The following is a 15,334-nucleotide window of genomic DNA, read 5'->3' as shown; positions in this document are numbered from 1 at the left end:
CCCTGCTGAGATGTCAAACCTCACTCTTACAGAAGCCATTACTGAAGCATCAGAGCTCAGCTAGCCTCTGTCTTTATTTCCACTTGCCATTGCATGTACTTCCTGGCAAACACCCAGGCAATGCTTGGAGGGTCAGACTCAAATTCTATTGAGCTCAGTAGGAGTTGGGTGAGGCCCTGTGACTGCAAGAGAGAACCCAATGCACTATTCTTGAAGGTTAAATCCACTCTTGAGATCAGCAAAGGGGGACATTTAAAATATCTTCTGTAATTTCTTACTTAGCTAGCAGCTACTAACATTGCACCCAACACCATGGTATCTGAGCCCCTCTGTGACGGTCCAAAATTCAACTACTGCTGTGGCTCACTCATCCCAAATGCAAATCGCCTCCCTGTGTTTTCCACAGAGCAGAAAATGTGCCAGAAGTATAAAATCCTCCCTCTCATCAAAAGATTGAATGTACTTCCTGCACATGTAACTCTGGGAGTGTCTGCTTTTGCACAAGTACTCAGCAAAGAGAAAGCTTTTCATGCCTGCGCTTTGTCACTAATGTTTGGAACGCGTTAGCTGTTTAGAAATATTTCCTTTCTGGGCTATACTAAACCCAGTTCAAATGCAGCTTTTGTTGGAAAGCATTGCTGAGCTGTTTTGTAAGAGCCAGATTCTGTCACCCTTACATTGAATTGGATCTTCCCCTATGAGTTGTCCCACTGATTTCTTGCTTAACAAGGCCTTGCATAGCATAAGGGTCTGGTAAGTAATCTGAACATAACTGGTCATCTAGTACATAGATTGGGAAAGGGGACATTTTACCACTGTGAACATTTTGCTCCTATTAGAAGTAGCTATACAAGTGCACTAAGGATAGGATATACGCAACTGTAGGATTTTTCTTCTTGAGTCTGAAAATCCCTTTGACATACATTTGTTCTTCTCTTCTTTTCACTAATCTCTCTGTGTCATCCGGCCCTGCTAAAACAGGTCTGCACGGCATGGTTGTGAAACCAGCAGTGCCTGCCACTGCCATATCTGCACCAGAGCTCCTAGTATTGCTAACACGATTGGAACTGCACCACTATTAGCTATGGGGGGGTTGGGGGGGCTGTTCATTTTCATCGCTCTTTTCGTCTGTTCCTAAAGTCACAGAGTCACACTGAGAGCACAGTCAATGTAAACAGTATTCACATATAGCATGGAGCAAAGCCAATTGCTCTGACTTAAAAAAAATAAACAGTAGTTATTAGTGGCAGTTTTTAGTGATTTACTGCTTTTCTGAGTATTTTATAACCAAGTTAGAAGCTCAGATTTGCAATTGAAAACAGCTGTTGTTGGCTTACTCACTTTCAGCTTCCTGAACAGTGAGCAGTTAGGGCCTACGCAGCCAGAAGTCTAATGCTGGGTAAGCTCAAAAGCTTGTCTCTCTCACCAACAGCAGTTGGTCCAATAAAAGATATTCCCCACTCACTTTGCCTCTCCAATATCCTGGGACCCACATGGCTGCAGCAACACTGCATATATTTGAAAAACATGTCAGAGCACAAATTCTGGGCCCAAGATTTCAGTCCTTATTTAGGTTTCAGTGAGAGTTTTGCCTGAATAAAACAGTCACACAAATATACATAATGTCCGTCTCCCACAGGGCACTTGACACAGTTCTTATTTACTGCTACATATTTTGTCGAAGGTGAAATTTAAAATGTATTGGACAAACTAAATCCATTTATTCAAATGTGTAATCCAATAAATATTAGTCCATTTTTTGTAATAGGTAGGTGTGATGGGGTAGTCTGCCCCTTAAAAGAATTTTTAAAAAAATTGTCACAGGGGAAAATAAATCATTTCTCTACCCACTCTGTGTAGCTAGTATCTATTCTGAAAAGGGTTCTTAGCAGATGGAACATGCAGAGCTACTGTAGGGGGACAGGGAACTCAGCCCTTTGCAGATCACACTCTTGTCTCTTTTCTTAGGAGAAGCCAGAGGAGTCACGACAGCTGTAATGTTACACCATTACCCAGCATTTTCAGTGTGAGGGAGAGATGGGCCTAGACTGAGGCTCCTATGGTTATGGAGTAGAGGGTGATCCCTTTGTAGGGATGGGAGACTGGTTACTTTCCACACAGTTCTCAGAATATGACCTAATTTAGCCCAGCGGACCTATTGTTTTTGCTGGGACTTTGGGACATAGTGCATATTTTTAGTGACTCATCAGACAGCAGTTCCCAGTCTTCCATATGTGACAAATGGGACTTTGCCAGAGAGACTGGATTGTGCAACCATGTAAATGTTACATAGGTCTGTTCATCCCTAGGAATTAGCATCAGGGGTCATACTGGGGAAAAAAGGAATAAGGTAGCAGTATTCTTGCAAGCTCCACCCACAAAATAAGCTTCACCTATCTGGGAAGCAAAAGTGAGACATCTCTTTCAGTAGATTGCACAGATGTTCAAAATATAATAACAGACCCGCAGCTGGACTCTGCTAGCCTCCTGGGGTTTGAGACCCCCTCTGAGAAGTTAAAATATATCCAAGAGCTCTGCTTGGCTCCTCAGGTGTGGTTTCCCTTTGGTGGGGCTCAGATACTTTGTTGGGCTCTGCTTGGCTCCTTCTTGATTGAACCAATAAGTGCTACTGTTTTCCCAAATCCAAGCCACTCCCGATGCCAAAATGAGTTGAGCTATCACTCAGAATAAATGACATGCATCTTCAGAGTAGGATATTTCCTCCGCTTTCTTACACACTTTGATGAGCAGTGAAATAGTTAGCAATGTTGACATGTAAAGTATCATCACTGGCCTCTGATTTAACATCTACTGAGCTAAATGGATTTTTTCCCCATACATCAGAGCTATTGTATTGTATTGGAAAATACAGTGGGGAGATTTTATATACACAGAGAACATGAAACAATGGGTGTTACCATACAGACTGCTGAACTGGAATTAGTTTGCAACCTGGATACAATTAATTTAGGCTTGAATAGAGACTGGGAGTGGATGTGTCATTACACAAAGGAAAACTATTTCCCCATGTTTATTCCCCCCCCGCCCCCCTTCCTCACACATTCTTGTCAATTGCTGGAAATGGCCCACCTTGATTATCACTACCAAAGGTTCCCTCCCCCTCCTCCTCCCCCCCCCCCCGCTCCTCCCTTCTGCTGGTAATAGCTCACCTTACCTGATCACTCTTGTTACAGCGTGTATGGTAACACACACTGTTTCATGTTCTCTGTGTATATAAATCTCCCCACTCTATTTTCCACTGAATGCATCCGATGAAGTGAGCTGTAGCTCACGAAAGCTTATGCTCAAATAAATTTGTTAGTCTCTAAGGTGCCACAAGTACTCCTTTTCTTTTATTTAGAGTTATGTTGAAGGCTTTAGGATCCAGCAGGATTCCCAGTTCCTGGAATGGCTTCAAACTCCCTACACACTTTTGACACAAGCTGGGCAGATTGTACCATTTGATGTTATAGTGACTGAGAGACAAAGCCAGTTCATACAAAGAAGTAGGCATCATATTCTGATCAAAGTGAATCTCAATTAATTTAAATCTGAGCTGTGATCTGAAATGTTTGCCATGAAATGTCATTTTTTCCCCATAGTTACCAGCTTTTTCCTGAGCCATTGCAACATGACACTCTGCTAGTACGCAGCTTAGGTGTATTTTCATTTCAAATGGCAGTGATTTATTCTTCATTTATAATAGCCTGTCAAGGTTCCTTCCCCACTCTGAACTCTAGGGTACAGATGTGGGGACTTGCATGAAAACCTCCTAACCTTACTTTTACCTGCTTAGGTTAAAACTTCCTCAAGATACAAACTATTTTACCCTTTGCCCTTGGACTTCCACTGCCACCACCAAACGTTTATCCGGGTTTATTTTATTAGGAAAGCGTTGTTTGGAAATGTCTTTCCCCCTAAAATCCTCCCAACCCTTGCACCCCACTTCCTGGGGAAGGTTTGGTAAAAATCCTCAACAATTTGCATAGGTGACCACAGACCTAAACCCTTGGATCTTAAGAACCATGAAAAAAACATTCAGTTCTTGAAACGAAGGATTTTAATAGAAGTAAAAAGTAAAAAAGAATCATTTCTGTAAAATCAGGATAGTAAATACCTTACAGGGTAATTAGATTCAAAACACAGAGAATCCCTCTAGGCAAAACCTTAAGTTACAAAAAGACACACGAACAGGAATATCCATTCTATTCAGCACAGCTTATTTTCTCAGCCATTTAAAAAAATCATAATCTAACGCATATCTAGCTAGATTACTTACTAAATTCTAAGACTCCATTCCTATTCTGTCCCCGGCTAAAGCATCACCCAGACAGACACAGACCCTTTGTTTTTCTCCCTCCTCCCAGCTTTTGAAAGTATCTTGTCTCCTCATTGGTCATTTTGGGTCAGGTGCCAGCGAGGTTATCCTAGCTTCTTAACCCTTTACAGGTGAAAGGATTTTTCCTCTGGCCAGGAAGGATTTTAAAGGTGTTTACCCTTCCCTTTATATTTATGACATAGCCCATGGATGATAAGGAGAGAATAGGTCATGATTACGCCATGGTTGTTAAAGCAGGTTGTATGCAGGGAGGGTAGGTTCTGGTTTCTGTTGCTTTCAGCAACATTGTCACAAGATACCCAAAGAACAATCAAGAGAGCTGTGCCTAATCTCAGCTGAGGCTCTAATTTAGCAAATTACTTGAGCATTTTAACTGTAAGCATGTGCTAAAATCCCTCTCCGTGCAGTGAAGCACTTAGGCACCTCCTGAAGTGAAGGGCTGAATCAGGGCCTGAATTGCTTGGACACATCATTTTATTTCCACTGCAGCATATTCCACAGCTCCCTTTTTCTCTTTTAATTAATTTTATGCTAAAAATGTATTTCAAAGAAAGAATATGATGTTTAGTAATAAAATAATAAGATAAATAATTAATACTAAGAATCAATAAAAGATTGTCAGCCTGGGCTCTTAAATGTGTATTGAACTAAGCTGATGTGATTCTCATAGCCCTACAGCCCCCTTCCAGGAGCCCCTCACTAGCAAGGAAAGAGCAGGACTGAGGGAAGACACGAATGGGGATAGCTTGCAAGGAAGCCAAGCTATCCCCAGAGACACTCTCTGAAGTGGGGAAAGGAGGGGAGGAAGTGGATTTAAGGACAGAGCCAGTAGGGAGAGGGTGGTTATTTCCCTTGTACTACAACCATAGGGACCCCGCTCCTGTGTAGACTGTGGAACATCTATATAGAGTTTCGAAATTATGGAGAGAGGCAACTAAAAGAATGATGATAATAAATAATAAATAATAAATAATAATAATAATAATGACATTCAAAGTATATTGTGCAAAAAACCATGCACTTTGTTAGCAGCTGTACGCATCTAATTACAACCATACAAAATAAACAGTGTCAGCTATATACAACAAAGGAGAAAACTTTAGAGGCTGAAATTCTGATTGCCACAAAGGGAGTTTAGCTGTGAAGGGAACTTTACATAGGACTGGCCTATATTGTGCATAGCTCTCTCCAGTTGCATTAGTCCTTTACTTTCATAAACATCAAATTTATCCCAAAATTAAAAATAAAAATACATTAAAATGCATAATAAATAAAATAATATGCCAGATCCTCAGCTGGTGTCAATGAAAATCATAACTCCTTTGAAGCCATAGGTTAATTTGGGTTGATTATTGGTAACTTCCTACCACAGTCATAATATTGGCAGAATGCCCTCCATCAAAAAGATGTCTCCAGGATGGATGTAGATGATGCTGAGTGGTTTTTTTTAACTTTCATTTTGTTTTAAAGTGATGTTTTGTCCTCTACAGGAAGTTCTGTAGCTGTTGAGAACTTAAATCCTCTCCTTTGAAAATTATTACTGCAGTTATATGTGGGCATATGATGGTTCCAACAGTGTGTGCAGGGGAAAATACTCAAATCAATGTTCCCTCTATGCTGTATGTATCTCTTGAAGCCAGATCCACAAACAGCCTTTAAATCATTTAGTGTGGTCTGGTCTGGATGTAAATGTTGAGGAAGCCAAACAGACTTGTCTTATAGTTTCTGAGAAACTACCACTAGTTCAAAATTATTTATCCTGAAAGCAGGATGACCTCTATTTACGTCAGTGCAGATAGATTCCTGGTTTTGTACTGGAATTTGTAGGAGACATAAGGGATAGATGAAATGGCTCAGGAAAAAAAACCCACTCTGACCTTGAACCATTTGTACAGCACAACTCAGATTTAAATTATTATAAAGTTCAGCAAGGTTCAAATAAATTTTGTTTCTTTCTAGTTTCCGGAAGGGGCTGCAGCCAGAGATGCCAAAATACCACAAAAACTGTGCTCTGATCAGCTGCCTCTGGGAGCAGATACTCCAGAAATCGTGCAGGAGAACCCATTCTTACAAGATTTCTACCTCTTTTTTTTTCAAGGGGTTGAAAGTCTGAATAAACTTTGGTGAGGCATCTCAACCTTTGAAAGCACATCTAAATCGGAACTCCTAACCCTTAGAAGCATCCTTCCCCCAAACCAAATAGTGAGGCTTCTATATAGAAATAAGGGGGGAGGGTTGTATACTTGCACATATACACACTCACATCCGAATATATAAGAAATCTTTCTCTATATGTATATATACACACATACATAAATCATACACATGTGCACACACACCACTATACACACGCACACATCAAGCATTCACATGTAAATACATTCATATACACACAATTGTAACAAGACATACCGTTTCTGGGAAAGCTTTAAGACTTCATTTTTGAAAATAATTCTAACTTTGCAAAAAAAATCAGAAATAAGATACATGCCTACTTTAACCAAAGAATGAGCCAAGTGCTATGATCTCATGTGCCAATTATTTGAGTGTGTCAATGTTCTTTCCATTGCATGGTTAAAATTTCACTGATACTTGCTGCAGTACTAAATAGTAATAAAAAATGATTTATTTGGAGTTGTATTGTAAGCATTGTATGAAAAGAGATAACAGGCATGCACCGATTTGTTTACAATAACATTTTCTATAAATCGGAGAGGTGTCTTTATTCTCTGTTTGTTTTTGATTTAGTGCTGCAACAGGGCTCTGTTTACAAAAGGAAATATGAGTCTATTTAGAAAGAACTGCAATATGGGACAGCAGCCAAGGTGAGTTTGTTTTAAATTAAGGCCTAGCAACCCTGATGTGCTGTGTGCCACTGAGTTAGGGAAAGGTTAGAGACTGAGAGCCAGATCCTTCTGGGTAGTGTGGCTACTTTGAGCTGCATAGCCACTGTATTCTGGCTTGAATACCTATGTGTACAGCTCTGGAAGGATCACCCCTCAACTACCATTGACATTAATGGGAACTGAAGGTGCTCAGCACTTCTCAGGAAGTGCTCAGAACCTTGAAAGATTGAATCCTAAAAGAACTGAGATGGAATTTCTTTACTTAGAGACTAGTTATAAGTATAGACAGCAAACAACCTATTAGGGCAATGAGAACAAATCTGAATTATATTTAAAACTGCTCAAGGAGATTTCCCTCCATTTAAAGAGGGAAATAATATTAAAGGGGACTGGTAACACAAAAAGTGAAAATAGATCCAGCTGGTTTTTTTCTAGACTCTTATGATTCCATGTTTACTAATGCACCTAGAAATTTGTCTAACAAACCCGTCCCACCAATTCATTTGTGTGTTTCCAGAGAGGAGAATACCCATTGATCTTTGGTTAGGTTCTTATTTGCTCTCCTACCCTGTGGATTGTAGAACCAGTGGCTAGAACTATGGCCTTTATGATCCCAGTTGGTATAGAGGATCTGTTATTATTATCCTTATTTATAATGGGACTAATTTGCTACTTACTCACAAAGTGTTATCTACAGAAATGGCATTTCAGGAGGTGGAATTATAGCTCACTAGAAGCAAGATATCACTTTTAGGAGAACCATTTCTTTTTCTTGTATATATGTTACTCATGGGCCCAATTCTGCTACCCTTATTCATGTTGAGTAGTTCCATACCCCACAGTTCTGTTGAGATCAGTGGGATTTCTCACAGGGTAAAGAACTATCATTGTTAGCAAAGATGGTAACTGGGCCCTCTGTCATTAAATGGAAATTTAAACACACTCCTATATAAAACTAATCTGTAAATTACAGCATAAAATTTGTCAGCAGGAATAATGCAAAGTTACATTTATAGAAAATTGGAAATCAACCTTTGTAAATGGACTGAAATCTTTCAAAAAAGCTTTTAAAATGGCAATAGTGAAAACTGATTGGGAAATTTGTCAACTGCATTACAGTAATGGCACAGTAACAGTAAACTGAGCTAATCTTGGATCACTCACTCTGTTGACAGGCCTTTATTATGGAGTGGTACTAATCTTTCCGTAGGTAGGTAGCTCTCCATTATAAGCTTGATTTTTAACCCCCACCTCAGAGGAGAAAAGAAACTGATCATCCTAAAATTGTGCATGCTGCATCTGACCCAAAGGCCATTTTTCAGGGAAGTTTGATTAAATAAAAACAGATAAAGAGTTTTAAATTATGATATTTTGAAGATTTTGCTGAGACTTACTCCTTAAAAATAATTCTAGTGTTTTCTTTGGCTCATCGTGTCTCCAAAATGGCTTGGTCTAGAAACTCCAGATTTGCTTTAGCAGCCTTGTGGAGGCACAGGTATGTGACTAAGCATGTCCTGGCCCCAAATCATCAACTCTCCCAGGAAAACTTCTGAGGGGAGTCTTTGGTGAGAGGACAAGCTCCACAAAGACTTTGTGGTTACAGCAGAGAGAGAAGAGACACTATATGCTTCAGCAGAGAACTAGAGAATGGCCCTCCTACCGTGTAGCCCCTAGTGTTATTAAGTTCTGCACTGCAACTGACCTGGTTTCCTCTAGGAACTGGAGGACCAAGAACTCTGTTAGTTTAACTTAACTCCACAGATTTCCCCACAACATCCCATTGATGAAGGAGAGGGTGTGTGGAAGGGGCAGCTGGGACCACCCCCAACCCACAGAGGCAACTGAGCCCTCATTCCATGTGCAACAAGGAGATTCACATGTAGGGAATTGCTAGCCCTACTGAAGTCAATGGAAGTTGTGCTATTGACTCGAGTGGGGTCAGGATTTGCATAGATTCATAGGTCTTTGCTGTGAACAGACGTATGGCCCATGATCTGGCATTAAGCGCTGTGAGCTTAATCCTGATTTTCTTTTCTTTGAATGCACTTATTTATTAAAACCATATTGCAAAAGACAGGCCTTTTGTTCCCATACCCCAGTCTTGTGATTTAGAAGATACATTGTTACTTACCTGGGGGTGAGTGTTCATTCATAATAACTAGCGATGCTGGTGTGGGTCTTCTTTTCCTGATCTGTGAAAAAACAGAGGCCCAAGCAGAGCCATTAAAGATACCCACTACCCTACATCCAAAACAAAGTACAAGACGTCAGGAGTCTTATTGAACAATGTAAGTGGCAAAAGCAAGCACACGGAAAACAACTTTAAAAATATTCTCTTCATAACTGTGAATGTAATAATGATCAGAATCAATTCAGGTGCAACATACTGCAGGATCAGTGTCATTGGGTGGGATTTTCAAAAACCCCAGTGTTTTTTAGGAGTACAAGCCCCAGAGAAAGACCAAGTCACCTGAGTCGCTTAAGGTATGTCTACGCTGCACACTCCTTCCGGCAGCATGTAAAGTTCAGGCACTGCACACCCGACTAGCATGGGCATAAATAGCAGTATAGATGGTGAGGCATTGCTTAGGCAAGTGGAACAAAGATACACCATCCCTGAACCCTGTGGGTAAGTACCCGACACGACGCTCTACTCACCAAACAATACCTCTCCCATCTACACAGCTATCTGTAGCAGTCTAGTGTCCTGCTGCATCCCTTCTGCTGGAGTTTTTGCATGCCGCAGGGAAAGGCTCTGGCAATGGGGAAAGGCTCTGGCAAGGGGAAGGGAGTAGGGAAAGGCTCCAGCAGCTCCCAGCTACCAAGCCTTTCCCCATTGCCTTCCCCCTGTCAGAGCTTTTCACTGATGCATGTAGTTACACACTGCAGTGTGGACAAAGCCTGCTTTTCACAGTGGTAGGCAGCTACACGCATCTACACGTACCCTACCTGCCACCACAAGTGGTGTGCAGTGCAGACATAGTCTGAGGTATTTTTGAAAATATAACCCCTTATCTCTACTTCTGGGAAAGAACCTAAGTTGCTATGCGAGCGTGGATTTCTAGCACTGCCATAGTTATCACCAACAATGATTAATTTAAATCTCTTTTTTTACCCTGTCATTGACGTTGCACTGACTGTGAAGCATATAAGCAGAGCAAAGAAATAATAACTAGATAAATAATGTCAGTGTATACAGGAACATTAAAAAAATGCCTATTTCCAAGCAATTTTTTAAAAAAAATACCTTAATACTAATATTTCCAAAAGGAAATTTCTTAAGCATGCTCTATTGCAGCTGTTTATATATATAAATCTGAATAGTCATTGTATGAGTTTCTTTTTAGTTAAAACCTTCACAAGTTCTCTTGTGGTTCCATTAACATCCAACAGGAATGTTAGACAATTAACTAACATGATGTTGGAATAGTCTCCAATAATGGACGTATTAGTGAAGAAAGCTTTTCTAAACTTTATATCACAGCCCCCAGGCTATTGGCACTTATGCAGCGGAATATAATAGTGTACTCAAGAATATTTAACCTAGACACCATTTTGAGATAATCTCTGTGTCAATGTGTTGGCCCTTTTTTAATTACTTAGGGAACATCGTAAATAGCTAGGGCCCAATTCTGCTCTTAGTGGGGGAAATCCACAGTAACTCAATAAGGTTCAGACAGTTACTCCAGATTTTATTGATGTAATTTCTTCAAACATCTAAAATAAAACTAGAGGGCACCTATCCCATAAATTAAAAGTACAACATAATCAAAAGGACATCCCATAAATGTGGGGCAGAACTTGGCTCATAATATTTTATAGCCCACAGGAATTTAGTTAAGAGCCCAATTCTGCAGTCCTTGAAGGCAATAACTTTCATTGGTTTCAAAAGGTGGTGGACCAGGTCTTGCTCAAGTTAATAGAAGGATCATTCTCAAAGTTATATATATATTTTAGTTAAACCATCTCTGGGCAGGTTGAAGGCCTCAGGAAGTTCTTTGTTTGTACCCTCCTCCATCTCCCCTTCCTCCATGGCCGCCAACAACAACTCATCTCTTTCTGACAAAGCCCGCCTCCTCTTAGGAGACATTACATCAGAAGATAAGGAAACAAGATGTCTGTCCTCCAGATGTAAATGATTACACTGCCATCACTCTACAGTGGAATTGTCAAAGCCTTATTACATCTTTTGTATCATTTAAAACTAGACATATCAAAACAACAGTAAATGTACAATGGGGAACAATGATATAGTAACAGAGATGGACAAACCAACTCATGGGTATTATCCACCTCTGTCTTCTAGGATTTTATGGTATCATTCCTTATATATAGAAGTAGCTCTACACATCTGTATCTATACGTATAACTAATGAGAGGTCTGCCTGTAATAAATGCAGGATTGGACAGTATATAAATTTACAGGCGAGTCAGATTCGGCTGTCATATATATTTGTACAGTATAGCTGTATTTTTGAGTGTGCGCATGTATATATAGTCACACATATAGCCATATCCACATACTTATGCATGAAATACTTAGCAAACATTAACAGTGATTTAAAATATTCAGCATGAAAAGTCTTAAAATGTGGGGAAATAACTCAATAAATTACTATCTTTCAGCATTTAAATGATTTGCTCCAACACCAAAATAAATTGCAAGCAGGCTATCTCCTAACCAGGCTGTGCAATATTCCCCTTAAACACAAATTATCAAATGTATATTTTGTTGTATATGAAACAATACATTTCAGCTAATTTTCCCATATTGATTCAGCTCGAAATTATGTATTCATATAAGTGTGCTTATCTCTTGTGCAAAACATGTTAAAAGAATAAAGTCAAATACTAATATATACTTAGAAAGACCTGTGCGAGTTAAAATGTGCATTCTCACAATAGGACAAATCCTGCCCTATGTTACATTGGCTATCCCAGCATAACTACACTGATTTCCATGGATTTAATCTAAATTTACACCAGCGTAAACTGGAGAAGAATTTAGGCCATGAATATTACCTAGTGTCATCCCACACCCAGTCTCCCAAGTAGTGAAAGATACCTGTCTTCCTTACCTGTTCAGCTGCTACAGGATCTATTTGACTCTGAAATAATGGCACAGCAAATTGGATCTTTTTAGGACTGTTTGGCTCCATAATAATGATGAGGAGACTCAGAAGAGAAAAGAGCCCAGACTACAAGAAATCAGAGAGTCACCTCAGTGATTATTCCCTGGTGCACTCCCTAAAGCCACACTGAATGCTTCCTAATAACAGCTGTAACTCCCAAGTTAGCAAGTGAATCTGCAGGAGCTGAGCAATCCCTTATTCCATATCCACAGTGATGCCTCTGGCTGGCTCTGTTTCCCCCCACCCGCCTTCCAATCCTTCAGATCCTCTCCGCACAAAGCTGAAAGGAACAATAAGCTAATTGTGTACCAGGTCACTTCTACATATGCCAAGCATTCACTCAGAAGCTAATTGAAAATGCAATACTAGCCTTGCATGGCCTAGTGCCCTGGGATTTGAAAAAGAGGATCTACCCGCTGTACATTACTAACTGGCTGCTCAGAAGTGCAGCGTAAGCTCCCTCTGAGTATTGCTGATGGGCCCTTAATTATTGATGAACACAAATCCGGAAGTTTTGTGATTTTGGGGGTGGAGGCAGCAGTAGAGCTGGGTGGAATTTTATAATTCTGTCTCTTTTATAGTATTTACAGAATGCCTCCCTCCTCTTGTGCATCCAACAGCTCCCCTTGCTTCTTTCAAAGCCCTCTTTAAAACATGCTTCTTCCAGGAAGCTTTTCAGTGACAATTCTACATAAACAGCTCCACTTCTTTGATCCTGACCCATTAGCTGATGAATTATGTGGGCCAGCCCTATATTGTCAGTCTCAGCTTTCGGACTGTACACTCTTTGGAGCAAGGACTGTGTCTTCCTCTAAGTTTACAGAGCATCTAGCAGGAGCTTGATAAATAATTGCAATAATAATACCTTGTGAATCTAATTTGTTTTTACTCCGCATTTCACCGGCATACAAAAACAGTAGAGGAGGAGCATATTCAGAAATCAGTGACCAGAGCTATCCGCTTTGCTTGGATTATGTGACCTCTGAATGGAGGCGTGCTGTAGCTGTTGCAACGTTTCCTGGGCTAAAAACTGCAGCTATGGCCAGAGACTCCCACTGACAGTTCATGGAGCAAAGGAGTGGGTGTGAGCCTGAAGCTGAAAATGATGCAGTTGGTCTCCTGTGGCGTGTAGCCACCAACTAGGGAGAAAGAGAGAGAGTGAGATGAGGAATGAACAACAGTTTAAAGAAGACATAGGCTCAGAGATATACTGGAACAACTTTAGGTAGGATGAAGATTAATGTAGTTTAGGGCTGGAGAATGAATGAAGGACAGTTAGATTAGGTACATGGAGTGACTGTGAATGATTTGGAAAAGGAAGGAGAGTGACTGCAAGATGAAGTGAGGAAACAATTTAGTTCAAGCCAAGGACTAAAGGAATTTAATTTTTAACCAAAGGTAGGTCTGTACTGCAAAGTTCAGATCTGAATTTCCCCCTAGTTTAACAGCATTCAAATCTGAGGTAATGGACTGAAATAGAGAGGGGGGGAAGCTGTAGAGTTCAGCTGCATTTGAACATCACCAAAATTCAGAGGTGCTTGGAGCTGTGACTGAGTTTTAACACCACAGCTGGGATTTTCAAAAGTATGCTTCATTAGCCTAACTCTATTCCCATGTAAGTCAATGGGCATGTTACTATTGATTTCAATGGAGCAGAGTTAGAACATATAGAAAATACAAACAGAACTAGAGGTAACCAAAAGCCATACTATCCTTAAACACAATCATAAATCAGAAAGTCAGGAATGGACCATCTGTTTGGCTTAGACGTATATAAGTGACAATACAGTAACTTCATGCTGTGGCCATGGATTTGGATGTTTACCTCAAGCAGGAAAGTAATGATGGAGGGCCCAGTGGGTAGGGCATTAGTTTATATCTGGGTTCAATTCCCTGCTCTGCCACAGTCTTCTTGCATGACCTTGGGCAAGCCACTTAGTCTCTCCGTGCCTTGGTTTTCCATCTCAAAAATGGGGATAACGGTACTTCCCTTCCTCAGAGTGTTGTTTGATTTCAAGCCTAGATACCTTGGTGGATCTGGGTCATAAGCCCATAGAATGTGAACAAGAACTAGCCAACCAAACACCGGAGAGAGAATGCTCAGTATCACCTCAGAGCCCTGACCCTCCCTGTCCAGTGTCCCATCTCCATCTGAGGCCATCTCTTAATGCTTCATAGGAAGGAGACAAAAAACCCAGAATACACTGGGGGAAAAACTTCCTCACTTACCCCTGAAGGTGACCTGTGAAGCCCTGACTCATAAGATTTTAGGAATATTAGACATGAACGAGAAGGAACACCCAGGGTTGCCCGTCCTTTCCCCCACCATCACAAGCAACACCATCACACAATCCCACTCATAAATTTTCCATCGCTTTCTTAAATCTAAGTAAGTTGTTTGCCCCCAAAACTTCTTTGGGGAGACTGTTCTATTTTGGGAAGTTCTATGACATGTGTTATACAGGAGGCCAAACCAGATGATCACAATGGTCCCACTTGACTTTGAATCTATTAAGCCTCACTCTCTGAGGGCTAGAAATCTTCTAATTTCCAACCTGAACTTATTGATGACCTTCAATAAATACCCATGTGGTTTTTTGCCAACATTATCCTTTAACTTAAATAGCTTTTCACCCTCCTCTGGTGTTTACACACACACACACACACACACACACTTACTTCTTTACAGAGAGCAATCCAATTCCCTCTGAACCTAGGCTAAACAAGGCAAATTCTTCCCCTTTCCTCTCATAATATAGACCCCCACCACATTCAACTAACCATCCTAATAGCTCTTCTCTGTACTTGTTCCATTTGAATTCATCTTTCTTGAACATGTACACAGTATTGCAAATGAGGTCATGCCAGTGCCTTGTATTAAGGCATTAATACTTCTCTCTCTCTTATCTATGCCTTTCCTTAATCATGCTAGGATTGCATTTGCCTTTTTTGCAGCTGCATCACACAGGTGGCTCAAAGTCATTCTGAGATTAACCAACACACCCCGATATCTGATA

At 40.5% G+C, this 15,334-nt stretch overlaps 1 protein-coding gene across 1 annotated transcript in view; it reads right to left on the bottom strand.

Annotated features, from left to right (window-relative positions):
- PPP1R1C (protein phosphatase 1 regulatory inhibitor subunit 1C) overlaps positions 1 to 12,361 on the bottom strand; it is an 83,908-nt gene extending 71,547 nt beyond the window's left edge. The window contains exons 1-2 of the mRNA XM_073304757.1: positions 12,264 to 12,361; positions 9,317 to 9,377 (exon numbers count right to left, since the gene is read on the bottom strand). Coding sequence (XP_073160858.1) covers positions 9,317 to 9,377; positions 12,264 to 12,344 — 142 coding nt within the window. The 5' untranslated portion in view covers positions 12,345 to 12,361. The remainder of the gene's footprint in view (positions 1 to 9,316; positions 9,378 to 12,263) is intronic.
- Positions 12,362 to 15,334: the final 2,973 nt, after the last annotated feature.

Source organism: Lepidochelys kempii, chromosome 11 (assembly GCF_965140265.1).
Source record: "Lepidochelys kempii isolate rLepKem1 chromosome 11, rLepKem1.hap2, whole genome shotgun sequence".
NCBI lineage: Eukaryota > Metazoa > Chordata > Testudines > Cheloniidae > Lepidochelys > Lepidochelys kempii.
The sequence above is the reverse complement of the archived record's forward strand: the minus strand, read 5'-3'. Positions and strand labels throughout refer to the sequence as shown.